This window comes from Notothenia rossii (assembly GCF_949606895.1).
Source record: "Notothenia rossii genome assembly, chromosome: 4".
Lineage (NCBI taxonomy): Eukaryota > Metazoa > Chordata > Actinopteri > Perciformes > Nototheniidae > Notothenia > Notothenia rossii.
The window spans coordinates 12,771,638-12,789,137 of NC_136902.1; the positions used below are offsets into that span (position 1 = coordinate 12,771,638).

The following is a 17,500-nucleotide window of genomic DNA, read 5'->3' on the forward strand; positions in this document are numbered from 1 at the left end:
AAATCTATCCATCTCCCACTCTCATTACCCTCTCCCCCACTAATCTTTCCACAGGCAATAATATGTTCTTGCATAACAAGTTCAGGACTTGCCTGGAGAATGTTATATCCTTGCGTCCGTGTTTGGGAAATTAGCATGTGTACTTTCAAACCGCCTCCCAACTCTTTTCAACACTCCTCCTACCTTCTTTCCAAATCACCTACCCTCCCTTTTCCAACCCAATATGTTCTTCCTTTTTCTCTCTAACAACATGCGGCGCATATTCCAGCTGTTTATTAAACAATGCCAGAGATTCCTAGGAGCAGGTGATGCAGTCAATTACTCCACAATTACCTGGGTAATTATGCAAAGGAGGAGAGAGAAGAGCAGTAGCAGAGGGATGAAGAGGACCTTGGCAGAGGTGGATCGGCTGCGCTGGCAGTGGTTGGGACCCCAGAATGGCAAGCGATTGAGACCTTGAAGTGACAGTGCCAGGAAGAGTGCAGCTATAAAGGACGATGTGCCCCCTCACCTGCCAAAAACATACACTGACGCACATAAACAACCACAAACACAGCTTCCCACATTCAGCTTCTGCCCCCGTGCACTGACATCCTGATGTCGGTGTGAATGTTGCTTTTCTGAGTGCTTACGCCTGCTGTTTTTGTTTTGGACAATAACCATACAGCGTTCCTGTGTTTTCCACTCCGCAGTTTGCCTCTACACCCTTGACAATTAGGTGTCTTATACCTGAGAGGCAACAAAGAAAAGGGGGGAGGACACAGGCACAGAGAGAATAACATTGACAATGGTAAATAAAGAAAGGAAGAAAAACACTTGGTAAAAGGAGAAAAGGTGAAATAACAGCGGACAGGGAAGTCTGGGGGTAATCCACAGAGTCTTAATAATATATGTGATTACATAAGAGGAGATGCTCATTTCCTTTTTGCTTTCTACACCATTTTTAGCATATATTAAAAACAGACCTATTTGGTAACACACACATTTCCTTTCTCTCAAACTACTACTAACAACCAGTGCTGCTCTGCAATCATCCGTGTGGACTGTTTTACACACTGACAGCGCAGCTCGTGTCAAGAGGGCCTGACAAGCATATCTTGGGGTAAATTGAACCACACAGTGGCTATTCTGAAACAAAAAGTGTCAGATAGAAGAAGAGGGCTTGGCGTATTGCCTGCCATGGGATCTTTATGCACTCAAATTGGAAATATTTTCACTGGCTGGGTGAATAGCAAATTGCTTAGTGTCAGCTCATCACTTAAGGAGGATTGTTGGTGGGTTTAATACTTCCCAGCGCATGGATTCTCCAAATAGTCTCAAGCCATCTAACCCCTTTTTCTCTCTCCAGGCGTCGTGACGTGTTTTGGGGGTGGGGTGCTGTCTGGGAAAACTTAGCTTTCAGTTATGACTCTCCAAACCTGTCACTTTGGCTCATCACTGTGTTGCAGATTCATTTATAAATCCCTCATCAAGAGAAAGGATAACTGGCCAGCTAAAAGTAAATATGACCACATTTTAATGAGGCAGAATTGAAGGGAAAGTATGGCATAAAATAAGTGGTTTCACAGAAGATGAGATTGTGAGTATTTTGTGATAGTATAGAGATAAAGCAAAACGTTTTTCGCGATAAATTCTTTAAAAAACGAGAACATTTGTCCTTGGCATGTTCTTTATGTTCTCAGTTTGTCCACCTGTCTGTCTGTGCTAGCGAAAGGGGCAGCATTAGGTGGTCACATGACCGTTCTGTGTTAGTGAAGATGGGCATGAGGGAATTACCTCACAGCTCCGTATCTCAAATCTGTGGGATTAAGCTCCATTAAACATGGAGCGCCGGCAAGCTTTATCTCGGGATTTCACTCTGAGACAGAGCAGAGCGTACAAGGAGGAGGGAGTCGTGAGGGAGAAATAGCGATGAAACGTCCTTCACCTTTATCGACCAAATTATATAAAAAAGGAGGGATGAGAAAAATTGCTGTTCCACATTACAATGGTGGAGGAGAGCTTGGCCATCTTGCACTTGTGTGGGTAGCATGCTTAAACACCAAGACCGTCTAACACTGACCACCAGCTCTGTAGCTTCTGCAGATTGTGTAGAAACAGGTATTTTCTAAGGCACACTTGTGAGCCTTAACACTCCCGTACACTAGAAAAAAAACACATTCACAGAAGCACACAATCATGCAACTTAACTTGTACATGCACAATTAAGTGGACAGTATTATGATTTTGGGGGTTTTCCTCTTCCTGTAGTGTTAAATACATTGTTGTGCATGTAATGGTCTGCAAAGGCAAATATCCAGAGGGGTTTTCTCTCCCACACACCCCTTTGTTAATTTCTGTTACATAGTGCCATGACTTTGTAACACTATGGCTTCTAATGGCTAGCGCTCCAACACATTGTATGTGATAGGCTAGGGCCGGGACATCTCTAAGCGGTTGACCAATCACAACAGAGTCCGCCAGCTAACCAATCAGAGCAGACAGGGCTCTGGTTTCAGACAGAGGGTGAAAAGAGGTGCATATGAGAACAAATAAAGTACTTTTAGAACATTAAAGCATGTAAATATGTCACAGTAGACTATAGGATCAAAATAAAAGTATGAGACCTTAAAATGAGCCAGATAAAGCTCCTTAACCCTTCTCTTGGGTCATACCCCCTTCCCATGCTATTTTCGGTCAAAATTGACCGGTGTGTTTTGCACAGTGATATCTCTGGAACACCTTATCCAATTTTGATGGTTGAAATCTCATTTGAACAGTCAAAGCAAGTATAATCAAGGGATGACAGACAGAATGACACCAGGGGTGGATTTCATATTATGTTTTGCAGTAAGTTCAAAGATAGTGCTTATTTTACATTACTGTATACTGTATACTGCCTGCTCATTGTGTCAATGAGTCAAATGTGAGCAAGGCACAAATATAACTGCTTGAGAGACAGCAATGGAGGCGCATTTAGCGCGAGAAAGTGAGAGGTTTGTGGCACAGAGCTCGCACCTGTGAGAAGGTATGATACATTGTATCATACAGTACAGCGCAAGAAAGGGAGAGGTTCCCGCAAAGTGTGTGTATGTGTGTGTGTGTGTGTGTGTGTGTGTGTGTGTGTGTGTGTGTGTGTGTGTGTGTGTGTGTGTGTGTGTGTGTGTGTGTGTGTGTGTGTGTGTGTGTATAGATGTTTTCCATCTGCAGGATGAACATAATACACTCATACCCATTCAATACCCCATGGCGGTCAATTCTGACCGAAAACATCATGGGTGTTTCACTGTTGAATAAATCACTCAAAATGCAATGCAAGTGGTGATCATTAAGTGTATATGTTCAGAGGCCTAGTGTGGAGGATAACATAAGGTATTGAGGCAATTGGGTGAAAAACACAATATTTATGATTAAAACAAAAGTAATGAGGTCACTTTGACCCGAAACGCAAGAGAAGGGTTAAGATGGGCTTCAAGAGTAAAAGAAGATTAATTAATCATTAAGTAACCGAATAAACTGCACAATCAAATTTGGACTAGAAGACTTTGAAATCCACTATTAGAGAGACTCATTTGATTAAGTGTAGATCAAGTGAAATAATTATTCTTGCTTTTTTCTAAGAACCGGATCACCATCAAAAAGCCTGTACTTTATTTGAAGGATCAATACGTTTTCCTTACACATTAGCACGTTGTCTGTATCTATGTGTATCTATGTTTTGGTTTCAGCACGGAAATTAACCAGCGCCTCACTCCATACATTAACTGTACAGCCTGAGGAAGAAAAAGAAAAAAGGGAGCATGGTGGGAGTCGGGGTGGTCCGGTGATGAACACCTCCTGTGTCCTCCCTTCATCCTCTTTCTCTCCCTTGCTCGCTCTTCTCCCTCCTCTGGGCTGTTATTGATCTGATCTCGTTCTCTCTCAACTGGAGCCATGATTCATGTTGTTCCGCCTGGCCCTCACTCACCACACACAGACACAGTTCAGTCATGCCCTCCTCTATCTATCTGTCCATCTGTCTCTGCCTGCTCTCCCCCTCTCAGCCCTCAGGCAAATCAACCTGCTGTCCACAGAGAGCCACCATGACCTGGCCTGCTCCTGTGTGGTTAATATCATAACTACTTATTATAACTATCTTTTACTTTATATTGTTTGTTTTAGTCATTGTCATATCATCTCTTTCCCTATCAAATCGTTTGGGCGGATTTTATCATTTAAGCTAACATTTGAAGTTGATTTTCTTAACTGTTTTCTTTTGGTTATGAATGTGTTTGAATGCTGTACACCTTCAAAGGGGTAAAAAACTAAAAACTAAAAGTATGGATATTCAGATGATGTACAATAGTAGTTAGGACGATCACTGTTTTTTTTAAAATGTATTTATTATTCTCTAACTATGTGCCATTTAATATTGAAAATAAGTAGATTTTCTTGATCTTGGGGATGAAAGTATGGACCTGTATACAAGAAAAGCTTAAGGTGCAATTTCACTTTTTGAATCATATAACTCGAGATATCCGCCTTTGATAATAGTGATTAGGTTAAAGGCCGTTTCATTTCCTGCTAGAGAATCAAAGGATAGTTTTTTATCAATTGTTTGTATGCGCCATTTTTACATTGTATACTATGTCCCTGTTTATTCCGGGTTCATCTCTCAAAGTGTTCCTTTCCTTTCAAATGCAGAATGTTCATTTTCAGAAAGAAAAAAAAGCGAGAGAGAGCAGGGAGAGAGAGAGAGAGACAGAGATGTGAACAGGCCTTGCAGCTGCAGGAGCACATAAAAGCCGGGCTTCAGCCAAGGCCCCTGCTCCAATGTGTAGAAATTAATTGAGTGAAAAAAATCTGCTGTTTAAGGTTGAAGTGGGTTATGGGAGGCAGTGTAACAATTGTTTTCTGTTTGCCAGGGGCTATATATCGTTCATTCCGGCTTTCTCTCTCCTCTCCGCTCGCCTCTCTCCCTCCTTCCCTCCCCCCTTACCATCCATCCACCTTCTAAGCCCCTCTTGCTCCCTCCTCGCTCCCCCCTCTCCCTTTCATCAGTCTTTTATTTTCCACAGTCCACAGTCTTTTTGATTCATTTTTATCTCTGCCATTTTCATCGATCACATAGGATTTTTTTCGGGTATGACTAAACGTAATTTTCTAGCAATAACAGGCTCCATTTATGAATTGGTGTTTTACTACATGGGCTAATATATACGTTTGGTGTGGAAATGCAGCCACACATGTGACAAACATACAAACACTAACAAGGATTGTTTTTCCCCCTGAGATCCTGTCAGTGAAACAGAGCAAATGTACATATGCAATCATTTGTGTGTGTGTGTGTGTGTGTGTGTGTGTGTGTGTGTGTGTGTGTGTGTGTGTGTGTGTGTGTGTGTGTGTGTGTGTGTGTGTGTGTGAGTTTGCGTGTGTCTCAGTGCAGCTGTCTACATGCATGCATCATTATTTAGTGACAGTGACATTAACAGGGGACCGGTGTTGACACACAATGCAGAACAAGCTTAGCACCCCCTTGGGCTTAAACAAATGACTCATTCTCTCTCCACATTTTAATGTGCAATACAAATCCACAAAGGCTGTTGATGCTTTTCATTTCAGCACTATCAACAAAAAATACACATCAAAACAACAACAAAAACAAGGAACGCCATTGAAATCAACAGAAAGGGAAGAGAAAATACAATTTGTGTCTCAAAGGACATAGAAGCGAAAACCTGTTTAGATGACTTTGAAAAGAACAAGGTTAACGCTGATCAGAGAAACATTGAATGCAAACACAAGAATACATATATTGCGAAGAAGAGGAATAGAAGGCAGGAAGACAGAGTTACGAACAACATGGACAACACAAGAGCATTAATGACAATACTTGAATCTGCATTCATATTAACAATGTTGCCTAAAGCAGATGAGGTCAACCCTGTTTCCTGAGTTAAACTACTCTTTAGCCCCCTTTCATGTAAAATATCAAACCTTTCAATATCACTCTGAGGAAAGCACAGTTGCTCACTCTGTATAATTCTATACAAACACTTAACCATTCTCTTTGAACTTTGCAGCTCCACTCATTATACCTCCTTTGAAGAGTGAATGTTGGAGCAATGCTACATTTTGATTTTGCAGCTATTAAATGTAACACAGCAGCAAATTGCATCTAAACCTCTGTGTTGCTGCTTAATAATACATAGACCATGTGCAGAAGCCAGCAGAAAGATAAAGGTAGCCGATGAGCGAGATGCTCGAGTATAACAAATTCATCTCGCTGCAAACGTCAATACTCAAATATTTTCTGCAGATGAAGCAGAAAAGGCGGCTGTGGGATTGTGGGTCCAGCTGTACTGCCTTCATGAGGAACGAGGAGATAATGTCACTACATGATTCCTCCTCACAGCCCTTGCCTCTATATCCTAAACAAGGGTGCTGCTCTCCCCGTCTGAAGGATATTAAAATAACCAAGCGTTACAGGGCCGGCAGGGGAAGGAAGACATTGTTCTGCCAAGGCCTTACAGCGTCCGAAGAAAACTCTGACTTCGTTACAGGAATGGCCCCGTGTGAACAGAGTCAGAAGAAGAAGCTGCTTTTCCAAAGTGAAGAAGCAGGTGGAGGTAAGAAAGAGAAAGAGGAAAGGGAACAAGGTAAAGACAGATGGAGAGAAAAGGGAAACTTGCAGATTAAGTAAAAGCCATGTCCTGAAGAGCTATCAGAGGCATTTCCAGCAATCTATATAATGCATTTTACAGGTTTTCAGGAATAGAAACCCACTCTTGGATTTAAGTCAATAGTCAAGACTTCAGATGGCCCTTTGGTCCTGGCCTGAAGTCAAAATGATGGAGAAATGTGTAAAGCAGCCATAAGCCTTTTGTAAATCATTAAATAGAGATTTAGAAAAGACCTTGCACCCTGATATAAGCGAGGTGAGTTGATGCAGCAACAACTTGTTTTCCTTTGAACTCCCAACCTTTACAATCAAGAGAATCCACTGAATCTAACATTGGTTTGAGGTCTAGAATAGAACATACTTTTCAGTGCATATCTCTGCACAATGTATCACTTGGTGTGGTTGTTTCTGAGCAGAATGAATCTCTGAAGAATATTTTGGCCTGGATCTGAAAATAAGGAGAAGCCTTGGTTGAACGTTGCTAATTAACATAAAAACCCAGGCTCTGGGTTGCCAAGGGATTTATGTTTTGCTCACGAGACCAAACAAAAACAGAATTCACAATCCAATTCATGCAAAGCCATCTCACTGCTTGAAGTTCTCTGTTTTCTTCACCTTTTCTACAAACCTCCTGCCCCTGCTTTGCATATCTGGAGTTGGTTCTGCTGTGCTATACTCCCATGGGGTTACATATATCAGACCCTGGCAAACTCAATTGATTTGGTCCACCAACAGCATCATTAAGGATAATGAGTGACATATGAAGAACTGGTAAGCATCCCCTCTTTCCGTCTCAATGGATTTGGAGGCCAAGAATCCCCAAAGAATGGAAACAGCCATATGGCCTGCAGTCATCTCCAATCCTGCATTTGACTCTGTTCCATTATTCTTCTGAATTGGTTCTTACCACTGGAGCACTGAAGGTGTGCATAGCGGCTGGACAGATCTCTCTTTTTCACTGGAACCCAGGAGAGAGGGGGGGCTAAAGATATTCAAAGCCAGTCTTTAAATGTAAGTCAAATCCCACAAGGTTTAAAAAAAGAAAGAAAAAAAAAGCGATATATATTTTTCAGGCCTTTTTTTCAGAGACATTACTTCCTTACCCTTCAAAGAAAAAAAGCGGACACCCACGGAGACGACTCATTATGAAAACACAATAACATGTGGCAACACGCAGTAAATTCAATTACTAAAGCTGTCAATAATGCACAGCTTTTTGACGTGCACCCTTCAGCGACCTTTCTAAAATTACCCCTCTTAAATCCAGCTGCTCGATTGAAACGGTGATAACGGGGTCAGCATGAAAGGCAGACTGGGAGCTTAACTACTGCTGAGTGATTTGGCAATTGTAAGAACTAAGAAACGAAAACTAATTACTGTGGTCTTGAAGGAAAAACATGGTTAAAGTGGACACTCCCAACGCTGGGGGTAAGGCGTTCATGTGGGAAGGCTTTGGTTCCGTCGCTAATAACAACGTAACAACCCCCATTAAGCCATTATGCTGGAGAGGGGATTACTGCTTTAATCTACTGTGGAGTATACAACAGAAAATCACGCAATAACTAAAATGGATATCTGGCTTCATCACCTACCTCCTGTGCATGGCAACATCGACAGATAAATGCTGCAATTTCAAACATGGCTTTAGTAATGATTGCATTTGTTTCCAGTGTGATTTGTTATATATTACACCATGACAACTTCTATATAATTTAGTAAATGTTGACCTTGTATTAAGCATGACTAAATGAGAACTATACTTCCTGTGCCTATGCAACCCCTTATTGACTAGTACTGTACTGTATATGAGAGCAGGAGGTTAGGAGTTATAACCATGGAAACCATTCTTTGAAATATCACACTTGGTCATAACTCCTCCACAATCAGGTAATTCAAAAAGGAAGAGCAAGCTGCTTGAGCTACGAGGCGAAGGAAGAAGTAGTGAATAAGAGAGCTGGCTCCAGGAGAAGAGAGAAGACAATGGAAACAGATTGATTTACTGTCTTTACAGAGCAGGCAGCTGACTGTTGACTTAAAGACAGCCTATACGTTTGAATACAAATGGAAAATACAAACTTGTTGTGTTGCTTTGGGCATTGCTTGTATCAGTAATCTGATCTTAATTTCACAGTTGACTTGGAGCTGGGAGAAGAGGGGGAGCATGTCACCTCCTCTCAGAAACAACGGTTTGTTTAGGGCCCTCTCACATCTGGACACACAATCTGGCGATATCAGCCACTGCATCTGTAAATCAGTGCTACCACTGCTACTGAACACACTAACAGTCACCCAAAGCAAATCTATTTCACAGATATGCAGCTAGTTTGATTATAACTCACCAATGCCACGCACCCTTGTGGCCATGACATTGTGAAATGTTACTTTTTTTTTTTCCATCAAGTTTTAACTAGCAGACAAAAAAAGTAAGAAGCTGTGCCTCCGGAGAGTCTTTTGAATTCAGATATAAATGTGCTTGGATGGACAAAAAACTTCAGAGTCTGATTTGCTGCAAAATAAATTGCTAGACCCCTCATAAAAAGAAGAGTTAAATGTTGAAGGTCATGTGATATTGAAAGCCAATGCAGTGTAGCATCCAGCATGCATCCACTAGCATCCACTCCATTACAACATTAGCAACTAATGTTTTGACATTTGTCTTCATTATTATCAATGAACAGAGGCGATTGAGCCACCAGCATGCTCCATTACCTTCCTTCATTGCACAGTTGCACAGTTGAAATCACACATTAGGGTGGATCCAACATGAAATGACAAGTTACAGGGGCTAAGGACGCTCCAGCTGATTATTTAGGTGGTGGAGGGTGAGAGGTCTGGATGAACGGATGGCGGGGTGGAGCCGAGGCAGGGATGGGAGTTAGGGAATTGGTAGAGAACTGTATTGGCATTAAAGTCTGGGGGCGCAGAGCTGCACAGCGCACCTTAAGAGGAGAAGCTCATTTCAATCGGTATAATTAGCCTGTGGTAATGAAATAAGTCAGAGGCACTGCCACCTTTACTTAAGAGAAAATCGATCTGCATTTTAGGGAGTTTATTAAAGCTTAGGAATAATGGGGAGAAAGGATAGAAGAGGTGGAGGAGATGGGGGGGGGGGGGGTTAAGTTGACATTAACAGCTAATCAGATAAGAAAATGTGCTAACACTTGACAAGAAGCAGAAGAGAGATCAGCTGGAGTTTATCAAAGCAGATGTGTCTGAGGTCTCTGCTATTTCACAGCAAGAAGCCAGGGGATGCTAGAGCTATGCACACAATGAGACCTACAGCCTGAATTAAGATGACATCACTCTGTGGGAGAACAAGCCAATCAAATCGTGGTGTAACCTGACTGATAGACAGCCACTGGGCGTCTTCATTACGGTGAGGCTGCAAAGGATTCCCATGGAAGCTTGGTCATGGTCAGGAGCTGGTAACAACTTGGTAAGAGCAGGGTGTGGTGAGATAATCACTGATGGACCTCTTTCCTCAGGTGCCCCAAATGCATGCTGGGATGCTGGGGGTGCTGCTTGCTCATTTATCCAGCCGTCTGGCCGACTCACCTGGAGTGATGGGGGACACGTCAGGAAGGCAGGCTGCTATTTCACGGCCTGTTAAGCGCTAATGCCGCAACATGCCCTGCGCTCCAATTTTAGGCAACAGGGAGCATTACCACCCAAGTAAAGGTTCTGTCCTTCTGGACAGTGGACTTGGAGAGCGGGGGAATGAGTTGTGGAGGAAAAGAGGGAGCACAGAAGAGGCAGTGGAGCAGGACGATGAAAAATCTAGTGAAATAATTAAAAGACAGGGAAATGAAAGGCAGAGAAAGAGAGGGGAGAGAGAAAGATACTCAAAGAGAGTAAAAAGTATAGACAGAGAGAGGGAGGGGAAAATAGAGTAGAGCCTTAGTTTACACGGGCTGCTGAGCCAGCACTGCGGAGCAGACAGGACAGCAGCAGCACGCGCTGACATCCACTCCTGCTACGCTAGGTTGCCTCTTGCAGGCCCCAGAAGGCCCCTCGCTCCAGGGCTCGCAGCCTTTTTCTCGCCGGAGCCACTGAGCATCACTTGCCTGAACCACCCACAACACTTGTCCTCTCTGTGCACTAAACCTGGCCCATGTAATAACCACAGAACCTCTATTAGGGACTGGGTGTCTGGGGAATCAGAGCAGATACACAGCACAGCACGAGTGATGAAAAGACTCCTGTAAAACAACTGAGGGTATGTTCAAGTTAAGTCGACTCTTTGCACTCTTGTATAATGAATGATGTATTTTAATGGATCTTTCTCTTCTACTTCTAAATACAGTTGTACGCAGAAATAGATAGCCCTTTATTCTTCCCTGTGGTCTCGTACTTTCAGTGAACTAAAGGCAAAGGTCAAGTCATTTGTATGTGCTTACAATAAACATGGTGGGTCATGGTTCCCATCATAGGCTGTTTGCAGCAGTGATGGATCACCTCCTCTCTCAGTCTTGAAGGGTGAGGTGTAAGAAAGACATGACTCAGGTCCTCCAAGGTTGCAGGATGTGTACATTATCAGTCTTAGCAGCGCAAGCCAGCACAGACAGTGTGTGCACTGTATCTTTATGCACAGGCCTGCTATATGTATGTGAATTAGCAGTAGTTAATGTCCAATTGCTGCTAGAATATATAAGTCTTTATCTGTTTGTTTTTTTATATGTATGTAAAAGTGTTATTGTGATACAGAATATGTCTATGTTATTTGTTTGTTGATTGTTATGTATGTACCCACCCAGGGACTGCAGATTTAAATGAGCTAATAGCTAAATGTAGCATCAATTATCTCTTCTCTTTTTGAAATTACGGTATTTGTATGCATGGTCCTTGTTTAATAAAGACATAATAATAAAGATAATTTCTATGTTATCCCATGAGGCCCTGAGTCAGTTTCTACCTCTCTCACCTTCACACCTTGAATTGGCACTGCTGCTAACAGCAATTAGCTGTGGTAAATTAGACCGGTTACAACATAATGGATCTCTCACAGCAGAATAACAGGATGGAGTTTTACACTCAGTGAACAGCCATCAGTCTTTATGTGTGAGTCATGATGACTGTGCTTTAGTACATCCTCTATCTGATGTTGTTGCACACTACAGGTTTAGCGTTTGGACAGCCTCTGACTGGTAATTGCTACTGATGGACACGAAATACTGTATTAGTCACCAGTAGTCACAGTAACTCAATGTTCATGTCCAAATTGCAAAGGAAAGTGTCTTCCTTTAAAACTCAAATGTTATATTATTGTATGCCCCATTTTTGTTTTCCAGCACATGTTCAATGCATCTTATAAAGTGAGCCATCGGGCATCCCTAGCACAATTCAGTCACGATGCGGCAAGTGACCAGAACTAAATAGCACAACATGTAGCACATAAAATGAATCTGAAGACTGCCCTGGATTCAGGACTTCCTTGTGTTTTATTTCCACGTGATTCCTCACCTTAAGAGCCAATCTCATTGGATATGGCTTGCAAGGAAATGTATTTTTTTATATTAGTTGTGTAAAGCTGGGACTGCTGGTCACAGAGGTCTGGATATTTTTATACTATATATGTTTCTCCTTGTCCATGGTGACAGCTACAAAACCACAGAAGAAAACGCGCTATAAGCGGCCAAGAGAAGAACCCAAGTTACACTGTGCTGTGATGTGCTAGTTACGAGAGTTGCTTAAAGTAAAACGGCTACTTTTCTGGAGCATTGAACAGAATTGATGCTGGAAAATAGGACAGTGGCCTAATGTACACTTTTCTGTTATGGAGCAGTGCCTCTTTTTGCTGATGTTGACCAAACTGATATAACAGACAGCAGAAGTAAGGTAAATAATTGTGTATTATTAATGGAAATCTTTAGATATACGTTTACTTGTATTTGTATGCATCAGCTGGCCTTTGAAATAACTGCACATGTACAAGTCATGTTAACCAGACAGGAGCCAGTTATTTCACCTACTATATCATCAAATACATTAAGTAAGAAATGCTAGCTTTGCCCTTTATGTAAGACAGCACTTTCCATCCCTTTCTGCAGGCTTATGTGTACTGCAAAATTGTGGGAATTGACAATAACCTGTACTCACCTGGTAATATAACCGTATAAATGCATGCTGGCTGAGTAAACCTTCTGAGAAGCCAGAACTGTCAGGAAGCAGAAACATTTGTAACAGTCTAAAACGATGGATGTGTGTAGTCCCAACAGGTTATCAGACCTCTGCAGGACCGGAGATGACACTGAGCTGGCAAGGGGAGGGAAGAGGGCCATTTTCTGAGAGTGACAAATATCTGGAGGAGTACAAACAGGGAGCAAAGCCCTTGTTGAGAGAATGCCTGAGCTTTGTCTTTGTCGCACTGTGTGACAGACTCACAGCACCGTTCCCTGAGGTGTGTGGTAACGCGGTGTGTACATGTGCACACACGGGAAAAGGACACAAAAATCCCACATCTCTTATTACTCTTCTTTAACTTCTGTGCTTTCGGCACCTGTGAAAAACACCAGACTTACACTACTGAAACTCAGGAAAAGATTCTGAGGTTGAGACGTCTTATAATTGGATTGCTTATATTCAATCAGGGTGTCAACACTGTATTGGCACCACCTGAGCCAGCCAGACGGATACATCCGGTCCTTTTATTGCCGTGGCTTGTATAGGGAGTGACGTGGGGTGAGGTGTAGGAACGCTAGCTCCACAGTACTGCTTTGAGCCAGCAAGATTAATGTAGGCTCTCTGGAGCAAAGGCAACATCCACAGCCTTAATAAGGTACAAACAATCGGTTCCACTCCACTGGCTTCCCAGGGAAACTATTGTTGTGCCGCATTGTTTCTTGGTAAGGCTCCTCTGAGACATGGGTCTACTGCAGCATGTGACTGTCTCCATTACAGCCAGGGGAGAGCTCAGTGTAGACCTGTGTTAGTCTGTGTTAGTTTGAAGGCTGGCTCTCGTCCATCCCAAACCCGCCCCCACCTGTTCACTCCCTCCAAAATCCAAACTCTTGTAAGCGCACTCACCTCGACTCCTTGCACTTTCAACTTCATGTGATCCTCCCGTGTGGTCTTCCCGTCTTTCCTCTTCTTCCAGCAGTAGCCATCCTTTCTGTACTTCACCTTCTTCCTGTTGTACAATATCATCGACCCATTCTGCGGCCTGGATCCGTGGAGACGGGACAGAGAGAGGGGAGAGCAAAAGGGAAAAAAGATGAGAAGGGTTTTTAGGCAAAGCAGCACAGCTCGGGGACTCATTTGAGAGATGTACAAAGAGGCCCGACACAAATCTGCACCAGGCAGAAAATGCACCAGTGACTTAGATGACAAGACTTCTTTACGGTGTTTTTTAACACTGGTATGCACACTTTGACGATGAACAAAGCACCCTTCAGCATACATTTCTTCCAATGAGAAGAGTGTGTGCTGGGAGCGGCTTAAGTGTCACCTCTTCTCACTGAGTCAATTACATGAAGGACAGTGTGTAAGGCAAGTCGCTTGGGTTCGGGGGAGCTGGAGTTGGGGGGGCTTCCTTTTTTATCTCTCATTCATCCAACTTAAATGAGTTGTGGTGTTGGAAGTCCCTAAGGGGGAGCGAAGATCCTCCCCCACACTCCATTCATAATTCATTCTCCCTCCACCAGACCACAGCCTGTAGGCTCATGATGACATCATGTAACTATTTGATGATAATCTGCGTTTCCACTTCGATTTGTAACGGAGGCATTCGGCGCTCAGTCTTAAACATTAACAGAAAGTGTAGCATAAAACATTTATGGCTTACGCAACAAATAGTGAGCGGTTTAACATGGTTTTGAGTGGGTTTATTTGTTTTTGATTGTGTTGTTGAGTGGCTGTGTGTCATCGGTATGAATCCATACATATGTCACATTAATTTCCACACACACACACACACACACACACACACACACACACACACACACACACACACACACACACACACACACACACACACACACACACACACACACACACACACACACACACACACACACACACACACACACACACACACACACACACACACACACACACACACACACACATTCAGCCTCACAGTGAATAACTAGGAAAGCAGCTGAAGAAGAAGTCTAACTGTTGCTTAACCAACCAATCAGCAGGTGAGCCTTATCAGCCACGTGTTCATTTCTTACATACACAGACACAACACACCCAGACACAAACATATACAAGCAAATATAGCAAAACTCAAAGAACAAAAGCTGGGTAGATTTGTGTTGTCTCGAACAATATTCAAAATAAGCAAAACCCGACGGTTGTCTTGAATTGTTTGGTTGTTTATTGTAAAGGTTTTTCTTTTTCACAAGGTTTATTTATAACGCTGCATGCATCATTTTGCAGGGCTGCCTTTTGGGGCCAGGGCGCGTGTTTATCTTGGTATCACTCATCAATCATTTTTCCCGGTCGGATCTCAGGGGCCAGCGGAGAAGGAGGAGAAGTAGGGGGGGTGGGGTCCCTGCAGTCCCCCCTCTGTGGCCCCTGACAGCACCTTCTAATGAGAGACGCCACTCACACATTGACATGCTCAGTCCTTGCTGATCTCCCTTCTTCCCTTTCCTCCTCCCTTCCTCTCTCTACAGCCCTCTCTTCTTGCCGTCAGTCAACTCAAGCTGCGCTCCAGGGACCGTCTTTGTCTCCTCCCTCGCTCCGTCTCCTTTCCTGCCTTCCCCCCCCCCCCCCCCCTCTTGTTTCATCTGTCTCAGGATTTCTTAACGCCACTCTCCCACACCGCCCTCTCTCCTGCTGTTTTCTCCTCACTCACTGCCCTCCCTTGTTCAATACTAAGCATACTTTGCAGAAAAAAACTATTAAACAGACACTTTTATTGGTCAGTTTGAAATGTGGAACTGCTCAATGGCTGTGAGGGATATACACAAAGTATAAATTGTGTTCTAGTTTACAGCATCCGTAATGTCACCCGTCGTCGAGGAGCGGTCATAAATGGCACTCATGAACTAAGAACTTTGCAGATTGCTACAATTTCAAGATATTTGCATACCAAATGTCGTTTGAAGGACACTCGTTTGACATGCCGGCGTCAGCACTTGGTATCAATCAAAAAGCAGAATGGCCCCCTCTACCAGGGCGATTGCTATTATTTGTTTCAATATCATTCTCGGTTTTGTCCTTCAAAAGATACAAGGAGCGCGTGCTTCTTAAAATGTAGCTCAGCTTGAGACAAAAAGATGGGCGCAGATGAGATAAGGCAGAAAATCAAATGACACAGGGCTATCTGATCTCCTCCAGAGCACTGGAAATTGGGGTGAGGCTTCGGTGTCAAAGGCTCCACGCCGTATTTATCGGCTCTGCGCGAAAACGTATTCGCTCAGCTATTTTTGAGGGACTGTTAAGTAGATGCTATTTTCAATTCAAGGCACTTTGGACCCGGAGGAAAGCGGCTAGGCATCCACTCTGGAGTAGGCCTAAGGCAGAGGCCAGTCTAAAATGCATGCTATGGCAACATAATGTGTCTCTTCCACTCCTGCTGTCTCCCTCCCTTCCACTCCTCCATTTCCACTGTATACTTAGGCGTTTCAATTAATCTTATCAGAATTATACATATTTATACATGAGGGGAAAAGCTAACTGCTCTGTTATCAAAGAAGCGTGACAGGGGGCTCTCTGTCTCAGATGCCTAAATGTGGCAGATTAATATGGAAATACAGGCCTCTGACAAAGTGCACACTGCAGCCTTGCTCTTCTTTGGAGTTTGCAACGATAATAAGCTTTACCCTCAGGGTGGCGTTAGGCCTTGTCCAGTCCTTTAGGAATCATTCATTTACCCAGGTAATGGCATTCACTCAATCAGATTTGTTCATTTGAAAAAGTCAGGGGGGGGAGTGGGGAGTTTATGAGGTTGGTGACGTGTTCTGCATGGGTAACAAAGGCAAAGCAGGGGAGTCCTGGCCCACAGGCAGGCGATACACAGCTCACAGGCTCAGCTTCACTGTCTAAAGGCCGACGGCTAAAAGAATAAAGCTAAAAAAGGAAGATAGAGAGTGAGAGATAAATCTGTGTGACTGTGAGAGAATATCTTGTTCCAACGGAGATCAGCAGGACAATCCACAGTTCTGGTGAATCATCATAAAATCCTAAAATGTTCAGTGTTGGACTTTTACAATGTTCTGACTTTATAAACATTTCATTTATAGAGAACAAAAACTGGCTTGGGGAAATGCAATCCCATTTTTGGTAACTATAAGCCATTTATAGAAAGTCAATAAACGAAAAAAAACAGAGATTATAGTTTTTCCTCAATAAATTACTCAAAATACATGAAAACGCTGTTACTGTTGTACCAGGCCCAACACCACTCAACTATATCAAGTGTACTGTAAGGAAAGATTTAGTTCTTGGAGAACCGGTGTAGCAGTAATAGCTGTAGCCCCTTTTCTATTCCCCATGATGCCCTTGGTTTGATTAATACAATTCATACTGTTTTTCTCCCCAGCATGCTCAACTGGCAGTGCAGCCAAGAGTAGAGGAGAGGAGAGGAGAGGAGAGGAGAGGAGAGGAGAGGAGAGGAGAGGAGAGGAGAGGAAATCAGAATACAGGGTGATATAAGAAAGGAAAGGAAAGAAGAGGAGATCTGGGCAAAAGAGCTGGGCCGTAAAGGCTTTGAAGATCGGAGGGTGAACTGCTCGGGGCCCGAAGTGGCTCAGGGGGGAGGCGACACCTGCTGTTCTCAATTACCCCTCAGAGCCTTCAGGCATCTCAGCCTTTACCCCACAGTGTCAACCACACTCACACCTACTACTCATCCAAACACACCAACCCTATTACTGTAAGTAATAAATATGAGGCAGAAATATGCCCCTGAGC

The 17,500-nt window shown here is 43.2% G+C and overlaps 1 protein-coding gene across 8 annotated transcripts in view; it reads right to left on the reverse strand.

The window, feature by feature from the left end:
• Nucleotides 1–17,500, reverse strand: part of camta1a (calmodulin binding transcription activator 1a) — a gene marked incomplete at its 3' end in the record, with an annotated part of 284,358 nt that overhangs the window by 108,683 nt on the left and 158,175 nt on the right. For all 8 annotated transcript variants that reach the window (XM_079679024.1, XM_079679023.1, XM_079679018.1 and 5 more), the window contains one exon: nucleotides 13,664–13,799. In XM_079679024.1, coding sequence (XP_079535150.1) covers nucleotides 13,664–13,799 — 136 coding nt within the window. The remainder of the gene's footprint in view (nucleotides 1–13,663; nucleotides 13,800–17,500) is intronic.